The following is a 15,230-nucleotide window of genomic DNA, read 5'->3' on the forward strand; positions in this document are numbered from 1 at the left end:
CGACGGTCAGACATGAGAACGATCATTATGTTTAACTTAATGCTGCTGTGATGATTACTAGTTCTAATGGGTACGGCCTAAGGAGCTCCCAAAGTACGCTCGCTCGACAAGGAAAGTGGTACGGCGGTGTGGGAACTGACTGGTGAGTCAATACTCGCACATATGAGTTGTGAGTAGAGTATATGGTACACGTCCAAGTTATCCGTTAGGATAGTGCCGTAGAAAAATAGACTGATATGATAGGTCCCGTCATTGCATTCAAATGTTTTTGCATTAACTCCCAATAGTGGGGTCACTTATTGAATATTTCTTTAATTACTCAAGCCACACGCTACTTCTATTTCAGGTTAAGGCAAGACATTCCTGTACGGCTGACGACGACATCGCAACTCGAGACCGTGGCACATACATAGGGTAGTCATATTTATTTTCTTAGACATAGGCTAGAATATGATATTTTTAATTTAAAAGTTTATTTATTTTCTTTAATCTTTTGTTGTGTCGTTTTTAAAAGTGTTTTCAAAACACGCAAGTTCATGGTTGTGTTTTAAGATGAAGGCGATGTTTTATGAAAGTTTAATAAAGTATTTCCGCACTCAATGTTCATAATATGTAGCGTTCTAAAATTAAGTAGAAAATTTCTGAGTCTTACAAGTAGCACATGGCTCAAGTATTTTAAAATAATCAATAAATAACTTCACTATTGGGGTCCGTGAAATGCAATCACATACAATCATTGTGGGATCTATAAGTAACCTTGAATTAGAAAATGCTATCACATGCAATCATTATGGAACCTATTCCTTTCAATAAAAAAATTTCTTGGTCGAGATGCAATCACATGCAATTCAAACCTTCCTTTTTGGTTTTCTTATAATTTGTTTTAGCCCACAAAAATTTGTTGTATTTTGTAAGTTATCATGTTTTTTAAAGAATAAAATTTGGATCGAGTTTTTCGTAAGTCTCATTAGTATGTGATGGTATGGACTCGAGTCTTTAAAAAAGGCGTAACCTCATTATTTTAATAAATAATTACAAATATAATATGGTTTGAGTTTAATTAATTTTATAATCTTCTAAATTAATCTTGTATTCTTCTAATTAATAGTGGACTTAAATGTTAATATAGAGACAATCACTATACTTTGTTGAATTTCAAATATGAGTTTTGAGTTTTTAGAACCTCTCGGATCTATCGTTGTAGGCATCAACGTGTTGTAAAACTTCGTAGAAGCGAAGGAGACAGAAAACTACCAAAAATTGTGAGGAGTCGGGTGAAGAAGACGAGATGTGACGGATCCGAATTCGGTCAGATACGACCCACAACCCAACTGTAGCCACACCTGAGCGCAACCCATTTACCCTTTCGCCCAAATGCCCGCGGCTCAATCCATTTCGGACCAGAACCCATATCAGCCTGCAGCCACAACCATTGTACGTGCACGACCCACGACTCATACACTCATACGCAGCTCGCGCCTTGACCTGAAACTGCTTGCACACGCGTCGACCTCCTGTTGCAAGACATCTCGGCTATTCAGATTCAGCGGTTGGAATTGGCTTAGCTCACTCAGCTCTGCGCCTCAACATCTCGGCTATTCAGATCGGTAAACAAACTTAGACTCAATTTTTCACTGTCCTAACCCTCCCGGAACTGATTTGGACCCTAAATAAGGTAATTGAGGTCATTATAATCATGTATTTCACAAATTTAAGTTGAATTTATATTAGAATTGTTAAATACTAATGGAAGGCGATGAATGACCTAATAGGAAACAACAACTGATGATAGTTTGGAATACTTTCAAGGAACGGGAGCTAACGTGCTTAAATTAGAGAGAATGCCAGCTAAGGCCAACTAAGTAAGTGACCCTACCGTAGTTGGTTATAATTGTGTGCTGTATGATGACACGTGTTCTTAGTTTCACAAGTGTCATAGGCTGTATATGCAAACTATTATGAAATGATATGTAAATGTTATGCGATGTGATTGTTATGCTATATGTTTTTACGATACGTTATGTTATGATATGATATGTTGAAGACATGTTCGGGATTGTTATGTTATTTTTATGATGTATGATATGATATGTGCATGATATAAATTGTTATGTCTAAAAGCATGAAAGCATTATGATAGGATTGATATGTGACATCAATGAAATGTTATGATTGACATGTAAAACGACGAACTAGCATGAAATATAATTCCAACATATACATGAAAATTATTATAAATGATATAAGAAATGCTATAAAAAATGATATGATACGTATGAACGCTAGCGAGGTTGTATTAATGATAATTAAAATGGAAAAATGTTGGGACCTCATGCATTATTTTGTGCTCATGCATCCGGGGATACCCCTATTTCTTCATGATAGTATGAATGTGTATGCTATGAGGCAGGGAAACGATCATTATGTTTACCATAATGTTATCGTAACAGTCGCTACTCCTAATGGGTGTCTAGCATCAACAGCTACCAGAGAATGCTCGCCTGATCAGAAAGGGGCCTAGGGTGCAAACCGACTGGTGAGTTCATACTCGCACATGTGGACCGTGTATAGGGAAATTAAGTAGACATCCAAGTTGCTCTTAGGATAGCTGTTGTAGAAAAACAAACTCTTATGATAGGTCTCATTCATGAAATTGTGTGTGTTTGCATTTAACCTCGATAGAGGGTTGCTTATTGAGTATACCTTAAAATACTCAAGTCATGTGCTACACTACTTTTCAGGTAAAGGAAAGACACCCTTGTACGATAACTATGAGACAGTGGCACATGCTTAGGATAGTTTCATATTTAAATTTAGTACACTATAAGTTAGTATAGGTTAGCTACATTTCTATTTAGTAGTATACAGGTTAGTACAGGACATTTCATTCCACGCTGTTTTCCCTTTTGTTTCAAATTTTAATAGTTCGTTTAAGGGCCTTAAATGAAGCGTGCAAAGCCAAGGTTAATTTTATTATAAAGTTTCAAGTAAATTATTTCCGCATTTGTATACAATAGCAACCTTAGTTTAAGTAGAAAATTTAGGATGGTTACGTCCTTAAACTTTAATACTTAAAATTCAAATCAATAAAACATGGAAAATTATAAACGAATTAAGGAATTAATTAAAAAATATCATTTACATATGGTAGGGGTTGTACATTCAACCGACAACTCGAACTATAAGGGTTGAGTTGGGTTGGATTAACATTTCGGATAGAGTTGGGTTCATTTTTTCTGAACTCGAATTGAATCAGTTCGGTTTCGGGTTATTGTATAAAATATATAAAATATATAAAGAAACTTTTTGTATTAATGGGTTTGTCAGAGTAGTGAGTCACGAATTTAATATATTTTTGTTATCAAATATATCTTTTATATCTTTTTTAATTATTATTCTTTTTCACACATTTTATATTATTTTTAGGTTTATGACGCTAAGCAAATATATATTTTATATTTTTTTTTATTATTATTCTTTTTTATTCACACATTTTATACTATTTTAGGCTTATTCAATTGAGATTTTATACTATTTTTAGGTTTATTCACTATATATTTTGATTTTTTTTTGTCAAATAATTAAAGATTGATTTTGAAGTTGGATAAAAAAAAAAAAAAAAAAAATCCTCCAAACCCCTCAACATGCTGTAACGGTATAAAACCCCATAAATTTTAATTAATTAATTAATTAATTTCCATGCCTTCTTCCTTCTTCCTCCCCCAATCTCCCATCTGTTTCTTCACCCCAAGTATTTTTCCTCTTGCATTGCAACCCACCACACTCCGCGGAGGCTCTGCCATCAACTCCGCCACCACCACCACCACCTCCTCCTCCTCCTCCATTTTTTTCTCTTTCAATCTTTGCCTTTTTCCTCTTATTCCATTCAGATTGTGGCTTCCAACAATGGTTTCCGACTCGGAGCTCATCAGCCGGCTCCGGGAGTTGCTTCGGAATTCCGACCTCAATACCACTACCACTGCTATCGTCCGCCGGAAGCTCGAGGAGGATTATTCCATTGATTTGTCCGATAAGAAGCAGTTTATTAGGGAACAGGTCGACTTGTTCCTCCACACTGAGCACCAGAGAGTTGATGAAGAAGATGGCGGCGGCTGCGACGAAGTCGACCAGGAGGATGGAGATGATAACTCGAAGATGGAAGAGGAGGATGGAGGTAGTGAAGACGGAGATAACTACGACGACGATGACGGAAAGAGTAAAACGGGGTGAGTGTGATTGATGGAATTTTGCGATTGTTAGTACAACGGCTTTCAGTTCACTGTTGGATTTTGTTTGGTAAATAACTCTAATGTACGGTTTCTCTCTTGGGAGTAATGTGTAAACACCATGAATTGATTCCTTTTCATACTGAAACTAGTGGCGAGATTGTGGAATTCAACACCGGAGCTTATACCCGCAATTGTGATTTCGCCTTCTTGCATATTCGGATTTATAATTCCTAACCATTATCGAACCATTGTAAATTGTACTTTCTTTTCGTTCTCTGTCGATTCTTTACTTTAATGTAAGAATTTGGTTTTTTTCTTCTACTCGACAAATTCAGCATTCTCAGTTTAACAACAAAAGAATCACCCATTATTTAAGAACAAATGAGTTTTTTGTGAGAAAAAACTTGAAATATTGAAGTACCGCAGAGCTTCATAGGTGCCCTTTCTCATTGACTTGTGCAAGTATTCAATTCTTGATATTAATTCTTGTTTGTTGTTGTAATTCTCTGATTAGATGGTGTTATTAGCTTTAGCTTCTGTTTTCTTAGTATTCGGCTTTCTAGTTCCATTCTAAAGGGAGTTTTAAGTGGTAACTTTTCATATATAAATGAAATGTTTATATGTTTTGTAAGAGAATAAGTAGACCATCGAAATTTCTATTTGTGACCATCTTTGATGATTAAATTATTGCTCTTTGTAATGCAGTTCTAACGAGATTGGTAAAGAGGTGAAGAAAAGAGGGGGTGGTTTTAGCAAGCTATGTAGCCTCTCCCCACAACTACAGGAATTTATAGGAGTTCCTGAAATGGCAAGGACTGAGGTACATCTTGAAAGTAATTTTTGACCTTTTTTTCTCAATCTTCTCAATATACCATTGACGATCATGCCATTTCCTTCTAATACAGTGATTGCTATCATTGTTTCAGGTTGTGAAGCAACTATGGAACCACATTAGAGAGAAGAATTTGCAAGACCCCAGTAATAGGAGAAATATTCTCTGTGATGAACCGTTAAAAGCACTCTTTGGTGTTAATTCCATCAACATGTTTCAAATGAATAAAGCTCTATCAAAGCATATTTGGCCGTTGGAATCAAATGACGGTGTGTTTTTATAGCTTCACTTTTGTTGCTAATATTATGCTACTTTTTCCTCAGATGTTTGAACTTACTGTTGCTTTTAATTGTTAACTAAAGCCATTTCGTTAAACTAATTCTTGATGTCAATCTGGCTTCTATGGAACCTTAAGTGCTATTTCAATTTTGATTCTTGGATTTTCTTATATATATATTAATCCCAATGGGTACTAGGACGCTTATTTTATATGAAATAAAGTTTTTGCCTGCATGCATCTTACTTAATGGTAATACTTGCCACTGCAAAACCCTGAACTTTATTCTGATGAAACTGAGCTACAAACCTTATTGATATATTTTTTTTAATAACATTTCTTTTACCTGGATACAGTTACTCCAGCCAAATCAAGTCAGAAGGAAAAGCAGCAAAAGGAGAAGCCACAAAAGAAGAAGAGGCGGAAGCAAGGAAAAGAAGAAGGTAGATAACGAAATTAGTTATTTTTCTTTGAAATTTTATGACTGTTCATGGCAAGAGACTTCCAGTAGGAATAACTGTAACTAAGTACCCAAAAATAAGATTCTAAAATCATTATTCAAATGCACCTCATTAAAATTTAATGATTTTAGTAGGATAAAATCTGAATTGTTCAGATAATACCAAGAAGCCGCATAAAGTTTAATCAATTAGGATCTCTCTTCCTTTATCTTTGAAGATCCATTGTTTTCTTTGGAATCATATATCCCAAAATGTTGCTCATTAATCCATAATAATTTAGCTCCAATATTGAAAATCCATGAAAAACCAAGGCCAAATGCTATATCCCAGATGTTACTGCTGTAAGATATATATATATAGATATAGATATATAAAATAAAGTAAGTGATTTAGAGCTTCTGATTTCTTGCATAAGCATCACCATCTTGGATAAATTTCTAGATAGGGGCACCTTGCAATCCTTAAGCTAAATTTGGCCCTTCCAAGTACACTAGCCAAATCAAAGTATTTATTTTTTTTTAAGGACATTTGAAGGGTGCCTTTGGTTGGTTATCTGAGAATAAAAATTTGAAAATAAGAGATTCGATGAAAATAAAAATTTTATTTTTTGTTTTTAGTGTTTTTGGATATATGCTTGGCAGTAGATTTAGATACTTGTTGTGCCCGATAGTTCTAGAAACAAGCCTGCGGAGAATATTCACCACCAACAAAAGAGGAAGGGAGAAAGGGAGTTTCCGTGCCTGAGACTTCTTGAGGCCTGAATTCACCCCTTAGGCCTATCATTCATGAGGATGGAATGCTTAACCGATCTAGTACAACTTCAGATCCAAGATTTCCACTTATTCTCAAATCCTTTCTTGCCCAAGACCTAGTCTAGAAAGTTCCAATCTACATGGTCATAGGCCTTTACAAAATCAATTTTAAAATAGACTCCTCCCTCTTTTCGACCTTTATAATCTTCAATAGCCTCCTTAACTATTAGAGCTTGATAATGACGTTGTCTTCTTGCAATAAAAGCACTCTAAATCCCTAATATTGTCGAATGGAGAACTCTTTTCAATCTATTGGCTAACACCTTCGCTATTATCTTATATGCACTAGTCACTCGGTTGATGGGCCTAAAGTCTTGACCTTATTTGCTTGATCTTTCTTGGGAATGAGGCACACAAAATTTTCAATCGAAGAACTGTCCAGGATACCTTTTTCTTAAAACCCCCTGAACATTTGCTCGAGATCCTCCTTAATAACTTCCTAATTAGCCTCTGAAAGAATACGCAGAAGAAACCAAAAAGACCAGGTGTTTTATTCCTATCACACTCAAAACACCACTTTTCTAATTTTCTTCTGGCCAGAAAGGAGATTCCAACTCATGTTTCTCTGTTCCAGAAATCGAACTCCAATTGATGCCTTCTACGAAGGGCTTTGGATCCACTTTAAGGGCATAGATTGTAGAAAAGGAGATAATTTACTCGTCCACCTATTTCTCCCCCATAACAACCCTCCCCAGTGCAAAACAATAATAAAATTCTTGCTTCTTCTTCCACCAGACACTCTATGGAACAAAGCTAAGTTGCAATCCCCCTTTTGGCTCCAACTAACCATCTGCAAACTTTGTTTTTTAGTAAATGTGTTCCTCCTTCGAACCGTCATACAAATGACCCTCCCCTTCAACACTCCTCAATATAACCATTTTATTCAAAATTTCCTGCTTCTTAGTCCTCAAGTTTCCAAAGACCTTGCGATTCCAAGACTTCTGAACCCCTCTAGTCCCCCTCAACTTTCCCAAAATTTTAAGCCCTTCCCACTTCCCAAAAGTCTCCATGTTCCACCAACTGGGAAGGATGCGTTAAAAGAAGAATGTTCCGGCTACATGTTCTTAATTCCAAAGAGACAAGGAAAAATCCCATTTCTGCAAACCTGGGTAAAAAAAGCGGCCAATGATCCGAGGTGAATTAGGCCCCAATGTTTGCCACACATTTCCAAAGGCCTCTAACCACCACTTAGAGATCAAGAACCTGTTAGTTCAAGCATGCACCCTTCTTTTAGACCAAGTAAACTTACCATTCAATAAAGGGGGGTAAAAAAGACTACAACCCTCGATGAAGGCATTACGAAATCTCCTAGATCTTGTCACCCTACCCCCAAAACCTTCTCAACATGGGAGCGCAAAATATTATGTTATACATATTTTAATTGAATAAAAATGAAATGATTTTATAAAAAATAAAATGCTATATTTCTCAAAGTGTCTTCCCTTCATTTTAGAAATTCAAATTTAAATCTAGATACATGGTAAAAAAACGTGTTTTTAGAATTTCCACTATTTGGGTCACATAAACCAACAAATTACAGTTTTCCAGGAAAAAATCCGTCAAATGCATATTTGCTGAATCCATTCAATGAATATGAAAACATGAGACAAAATTAAGATGACGTACAAAAGGCCTTTAGACTTTCATATAGCTTCAATAAGACGTGTTGGGAGATGATCCCATTTCAATTCTTTCAATAGAAAATTCATTGAGAAACTGTTCGGCCTCCGGAAAAGGAACCCAATTTCTACCTAAATCTAAACTGATGTGGCCTTTGTGGAATGGTATTGGAGGAAATCTTCTATCCTTGCACGGTCATACTTGAGATCCAGATGCCTAGATGTCTTCCATCTTCAGCTTTCATTTTCTGGGTCAATCATCCAGTATCTTCTTAATTTCTTCACCAGTTACAAGTTTGGTGCATAGAAAAGTTCTCTGGATCAATGTTTGTGGAGCCAGCTTTGGCAAATTTCGCTGGAACACATTAGAAGAGCTTAGAACTTCGAAAATCGATCAACCATAGAATCGGGATTCTATTCTGCTTTTAGCTTCCTCTTGGTGTACTAAACCAATCTCTTCTGTAATTACCTTTTTCTTAACAATATATGGAACTTTTCATTGAAATAATGATTAGTGACTAATGCTAAAAAACATAAGCTTCAACAAGGGAGTGAACAAAGGAAATGACAGAACATTTGCAAACCACTGAAAAACCGATTTACAAATCAAAACAAGCTCAAAGCCAAACTATAATTCAAAGACCTAAATAAGAAATTATGAAGGATATAAAAGGCACTGGCTTTGAGTGGGAGCTCCAAGAAGTGGCCTTAAGGTGAGCTGCTTCAAATCTTTCCGACCACAAGGAAGTTGCTTGTTGTGAAAAACTCTTTGATTTCTTTCTGTCCATGTCTTAGAAATAATAGCCTTCACTGCATTTATCAAAATAAACCGAGCTTTGGAATTCATTAGAGAACCTAAAGTAAATGCAGAACATTGTTCCTAAGCATAAAATGGAAACTCACAGGACTTCGAACAAAGAAGAAGCATGAGCCAACAAACTTCTTGCAAATAAGCAGATAAAAAAAATACATGGTTGAGGGAATCAACAACCGAGACATACAGAACAAACTGATGGCAGAATGCACCTGAAAGGCATTTTTCTTTGCAACACTTCTGAAGTATTAAGGCTGGCATTGATGAGCATAATCCACAAAAGGATGTTGATTCTTTTGGGACATTTGGACTTCCATAAGGCCTTATAAAGCTCCTCCAACGGACTTGAGGATATCAAATGATGTGACAAAGATTTAATTGAGAATATACTTGAAGGATCAAGAGAAGTATGTCGAAACATATGATTTAATTGAGAATATACCATTTTCGGGATAGAGAAAGAATGAATGCTTGTATGCTTCATTTGTGCTTAACCTTTCTAAAAAAAGGTCATAGTAGGACTTTGATATTTTGATATTTTAGCCTAGTTAATTTTCCTTTTTCGAAATGCATATAGTCATGCTTCTAGAATTTGCTGAATAGGATCTAGCAGGGTAGAGAAGGGACTTCCTGGAAAATTTTCCAACCTTTTTTCAAACTGCCAAGCATTTTCTCTTTCCTTGTGGGCAATCTGCAGGTTCTGACTTTTGCACAAAGATCCAGCCACCTGGAATAGGGCATTTCCTCATCCTGTGTGTTTAGTCTGTAAACCAAATTTTAAGGCAAGGTATCTTGATCCCAACAAATGGTGATCCATCTACTTTACTCTCCTCCAAGTAATGGAAAGAGACGAAGAAATTGAGCAATTACACTATATTAACCAAAACATTGTAATCCAGTTACCCTTAGTTATCAACAACAAAAAAAGGAAGTTTTGTTTGCACCTGCTATATGAATAAGTACTACTGAGATGCTTTTTTTGCAATATTTTTCTTCAGAAAAAGAAGTTGTGGCATCCAAATTCATGTAGATGACATGATTAGATCTTGACCTCATCATCAATTGGGAAAGGACGTTCTCCTTTAGTAAATTATCCAACATAATTGTTTCCGAATGAAATATAAAAGATGTAAACTTTACATTATACTTTTTCCAGTTTACAGCTAAATGAAGGTTCTACTAATATCTAATAAACGTTCTTTTTTCTAGATTCTGATGGCTCTGAGAGAGAGGTGAAGCGGCAAAAGAAAGGAAAATCTGGTTTCCTTGCTCCTCTTCAACTTTCAGATGCTCTGGTGACATTTCTTGGTACAGGAGAGAATGCATTGTCTCGCTCTGAAGTAGTGAAAAGAATGTGGGATTACATAAAGCAAAACAATCTTCAGGTATTGGCCTTCGCAAAGATTCTTTGATAGTATAGCAACACTAAATGCTCTTATCAATTGAGGGATAACCGGCTAGTATCTTATTTGAGAAATTAGAAACAAAAATGAGAGTCTTTGAAGACAAGAGTTTGGACATGCTTGATTTTAATATTTCTGTAGGCCTTCAAATCATATGCCTCTATACATCTATCATCCATGGCTGGTGCTTTCACTTCGGTGATCAACTTGGTTGCTTCTTATTGCATTTGACTTGCACATTCTTTTATGATGCATTATCGCTCCAATCCAATGTGATTTGTCACAAAAATTTATTGTTCTTACCTAGAAATAGTTTTCAAGCTATTTAGTTATATTTTCCGTTTCCTATGTATTTGTTATATATAATTGTATCTATTTTTAAAAACTTTTTAGAATATGTATTCTCTCTGGTGAAATCGTTTTACATGCCTCAGCTCGGACAGTTTTTTCTCCCTTTTTTGCTTGTTTCTTTTGAGTATGGCTTGAACTTTTAGAAACGCAACTTATTATAGTGGAATAATGTTCTAGTTTTTGGACTTCCAGTTATAAAGATTATTTCAATTATTCTTGTTCCTTTTCATTTTATGAATGAAAATTCCATATTACTGGAACTTGGAGAGTTCTAATAGTTGAATGAAAAGTTACAAGAGGAACACTCTTCCTTAAGGGAACTTTCAAGAAGTTGTTCCAATTCGAATGAATAAAAATCGTGATCACAAGAGGCTAGAGAGAGTAGACCAATTGTAGGCTTGGAGCTCATAAGATTTGTCTCTTTCTCTCTTCTGCTCCCTACTTTCTCTCTCGTACTTTTGCATGGACTTGTATTAGTAGTCATCATAACGTCATAGGCAATACTTGGCTGAGGAATCTTTCCTTATTTGAATTTGATATTTATGGTCTTTGAGTAGGGCAGTCTCTAGATATTTAGCCTTTTAGGTATTTCATTGCATCAGGTGATGTGGGGAGGCTTCACTGGCTGGCTGGCTAACTTTGTGCTTTGTGATGTCCTTATATTGCCTTGTTATATGTTAAATAATTAAATTTACTCTAATTCAAAGGTTTGAACTTTTGGATCGTGAATATCTGACTATATACTTTGTTGACGCTATGTTGTTGATTGAAACTTGAAAATTTCAAAAAGTTGTCTGCCTATTTGTCTTAATTTTACTGATATTCCATTCCATACCCAAAAAGTACAGTTAAATTGAACATTTTTACTAATTGATCATGTTCTACAAAGCTTTGAGTGCTTAAATGAACGCGGCAAAACAATTGTTGTTAGTGAACATGGAAATTTTGTTGTTTTGATGATGCATCACTTAACATCTGAATTTTTTTCTTATTGTTCATTCAGGATCCTTCTGACAAAAGGAGAATAATCTGTGATGAGAAGCTTAAAGAACTGTTCGATGTCGATTCGTTTAACGGCTTCACTGTGTCGAAACTGTTGGCCACTCATTTTGTAAAAAAGACGAAATAGTGAGTTTCTCCCACATTGTCTTCGTTGATGCAAGAGAATCTGGAATTTTGGTTGAGATAAAGCTTTAGTCGCCTCTTCTTTCTGTGTAATTCTCTGGGATTCACCAACAAGGCAATGGAAAATGGGCTTTACTGACCTGGTATAAGTTTCTGACCGTTGGTGGGTGCTATGTTACAGAATCCTCTCTTCAGAATCAAATGGACTAACCATATCTAATCTTCTATACCTTCTCTTAGCTTTCAAGCAGCAGCTTAAGTTAATTATAAAAGAAATTGTGAGCTTTAGTTTGTGCAAATATGAAAATTTTCCATATGTTTGTCAACATTTGTTTTGTAATTATTCAGTCATTGTTTTTTCTTCTATACTTGGAATATTCATTTAAGTATGATTCACAATTTAAGGGTATTGGAGTTGTCCAAACTCTCACCAATTTAAGGACATGTGGTAGCTAGATGTTATTCACAAAGGCTATGTCCGCCTCTTTTCTAGTTTTAGTGTTGCCATGACATGACGTTTCAAAACTCGGATGATGAAATAAATAAAAGAGGAAGATTTGATAAAATTTAAATGAAATAAAAACAAACTAAACACTAAAATTAAAATCTAAATACTCGGTGGTATTGTTCAAATTTATTACAAATGAGGAAAAGGGTTTGAGATACAATTATAAAATGAAATAGGAGAGACTCAAATACAAAAATGGACTGATGCTTTGGAATGACCAGCGGTCGTGTAGCGCTCTCGAACACTCCTCCACCTTGACCGACATCTTACACATGAAAAGAAAAAGGGAAGGGGTGAGTATAAAAATATACTCCATAAGCAATTTACTCATGTAGTCTCGCGTCCCCTATCAAGGTGGACTTGCACACAGTAGTGTCTCTTTATGTTGTCTACTCATGTAGTCCCTCGTCCTCTATCAAGGTGGGTTTACGAATCCCTCGTTTCTACATACCATAGTGACCCTATCTACTTATGTAGTCTCTCACCCCCTCTCAAGGCTGGTTTATTCTACACAAAATAGTGGTTCCTCATGTTCTCTACTTCTGTAGTCCCCTGACCCCTCTCAAGGCAGGTTTATGAGACTCGACCGGTTTCTACTTACAATAGAGGTTCTCAACTGGACAACTACCCGTGTAGTCCCTAGTCTCTCTCCGAGATTGGTTTACAAAGTCGCGGCGTTAGCGTTGACTCATTTCTACATTTAATAGAAATTTTTGTCTTGAATTAACTACTTGTGTAGTTCTTAGTCTCTCTCCTGAGACTGGTTTAATGGGATTGAGGCGCCAATCTGTCCCGACCTTACACTTAATAGTAATCAAAGTGACTTTGGAGTTTTGTTAAGCTACCTTAATCATGATTAGATATCGTGGAAGTTTACTAGGTTCTTAGGGGCATCTAGGCGGTTTCAATCACATTTCTTATTTCAGGATGTTCAGGGTTAGCTCCTCGAGCTAAACCAAACTCTAGATACACATAGGTATAAACCTCTGATCTCTCACGGTCCTGAGATGCAAGATCTATTAAAAACGTACTGACTAGGGCCAACATATAAACTACACTAACTGTAGTGCCCTAATAAGATTCTAGCGGTAAGGGTCCTTCTTAAGACTTAAAGGCACGACCTAGACGCAAGTTGTAAAATGAGATTCATAAGCCCTAATGAAAGCATATAGGTCATAACATGTAAACCTATCATAATTTCATAAATAAGTCTTTCTCAATATCATGAATAAGTGTCAAACATAATAGTATATTTCAAATAAAGCTCATAAAAACAATGAATGGTCATAAAAGGTTCATGAGGTATTTTCGTTATTTTCCATCTTAATCATGGTTTATGTCTAAACAAGTTTCAAATGCTTTGAAATCATGCGTGATCATTTATATCTTTATAAATAGGCCTCATCATGTAAATTTCAAGTCACCTGGAGTTCATTTAGACAATGAATCAATATTTGGACATAGTAGGGATCGGTCCTTTTACCCATATCCTTGATATAAGCCCTAAACATGCTACTATGTTCATCAAACTTTACATACATCTTTGTTTATAACATTAGGTCATCCATTAAAATTTCATGTACACGAGAGGTCATTTAACGGGTTAATTTTAACGATTATATTTTTCAAGCAAAACGTATCGTATATATCCCTAACTCTTAGTTCTTGTCCTAATTCTTCTATTTTTATTATTATTTTTTTTTATAGTTATCTTAAGGTTCTAGTTCAATTTCAAGTGATTCTTATGAGTGACCTTAAGAAAAAATTAAGGAAAGACCTCTGAGTCATTTTAACAAAAATCCGTATTTCCTTCCCCTTAATCTCACAAGATAGTTTTGAAGTGACGATTCTTTGTGTGATGTTTCAATTTAAGAATCAAAGGTCACTAATTTCTGGTCAATCTTCAGGTAGAGTTCCTTCTTATTGAATAGAGGGTTCTAGACCTCCTTGGCTCTCGATTCCTCAATGAAAAAGTTCTATTTTATCACCACAAAGCTGAAAGGATCTTCTACAAATTTGGTCGTTGAACTCCGAGAGACCGAATGGGCATAATCCTCTAATTGAATTTTCCCCTCCCCAAATATGAATATCAAAAACTTGAATTGAGAGAAAGTATTCCAGCCACTTTCACCCCTCAAGCCTTAAAAGGAAACTTTTGGTATATGAACATGTAGAAGTGATTTGGACTCTAATTTTTGAACAAAATCAAGACCCTAAAACTAAAAAACGAATTGCTTATTAATCGAGTTCTAGTGATCCTTTAACTCATATTCTTGATGCCAAATGAAACCCTCTAATCCCCTTTTATAGCGAATGCTTTCATTTTCATTCTCATTCTCATCTCAATATAATGCTAGCTCTCCATCATGCCAAAAATATACACATAAATTACCAAGGAAAAATTTACACGTAAAAAGTTGGTGGGTAATTTATTGAGTGAATTAAATTTACATTGAATGGAGGGCAATATGGTACAATCACATTACATTACATATATTAAAAAACACCAAATTTAAGGTTGTTTTAGGGAGAAAGAAGGGGGAATAAAGGGTTTAATTTAGTAATACAAACGGAAATCTCTCTTACAAATTAAAATGCATGCCAATTATAGTTAATATTATGAATTACACATCAAATTGGATCCCATTTTTAAAATTAAAATCAAAGAGCTGTCTTAATCATCCTTATTGTCACCAAACAAACGACCATATCTCATTAATCAAATGCTCATAAAATCAATACCGAGAGAGAGAGAGAGAAAAACAAAATTAATTTGAGATTCAAAAAAAAAAAAAAAAA

The 15,230-nt window shown here is 35.3% G+C and overlaps 1 protein-coding gene across 2 annotated transcripts; it reads left to right on the forward strand.

Moving 5' to 3' along the window:
* The first annotated feature begins 3,706 nt into the window (after positions 1–3,706).
* On the forward strand, positions 3,707–12,345 carry LOC111499765 (upstream activation factor subunit UAF30-like). Of its 2 annotated transcripts, none has more exons than XM_023151437.1 (6): positions 3,707–4,226; positions 4,935–5,049; positions 5,156–5,330; positions 5,695–5,781; positions 10,254–10,429; positions 11,802–12,345. In XM_023151437.1, the coding sequence occupies exons 1-6, from the start codon at positions 3,907–3,909 to the stop codon at positions 11,925–11,927; spliced, it is 999 nt and encodes a 332-aa protein (XP_023007205.1). In that variant the 5' UTR covers positions 3,707–3,906; the 3' UTR covers positions 11,928–12,345. The 2 variants fall into 2 exon arrangements, with proteins under 2 accessions (XP_023007205.1, XP_023007206.1); XM_023151438.1 differs by having other exon boundaries at positions 5,695–5,776; positions 10,252–10,429.
* Positions 12,346–15,230: the final 2,885 nt, after the last annotated feature.

Source organism: Cucurbita maxima, unplaced genomic scaffold, assembly GCF_002738345.1.
Source record: "Cucurbita maxima cultivar Rimu unplaced genomic scaffold, Cmax_1.0 Cma_Scf00027, whole genome shotgun sequence".
Lineage (NCBI taxonomy): Eukaryota > Viridiplantae > Streptophyta > Magnoliopsida > Cucurbitales > Cucurbitaceae > Cucurbita > Cucurbita maxima.

Bases quoted from the DNA above. Each gene is read 5' to 3' on its own strand.
- LOC111499765 (XM_023151437.1), top strand. From the start codon at position 3,907: ATGGTTTCCGACTCGGAGCTCATCAGCCGGCTCCGGGAGTTGCTTCGG. The intron at 4,227-4,934 runs GTGAGTGTGATT...TTTGTAATGCAG, and splicing joins GACGGAAAGAGTAAAACGGG to TTCTAACGAGATTGGTAAAG. The intron at 5,331-5,694 runs GTGTGTTTTTAT...ACCTGGATACAG, and splicing joins GCCGTTGGAATCAAATGACG to TTACTCCAGCCAAATCAAGT.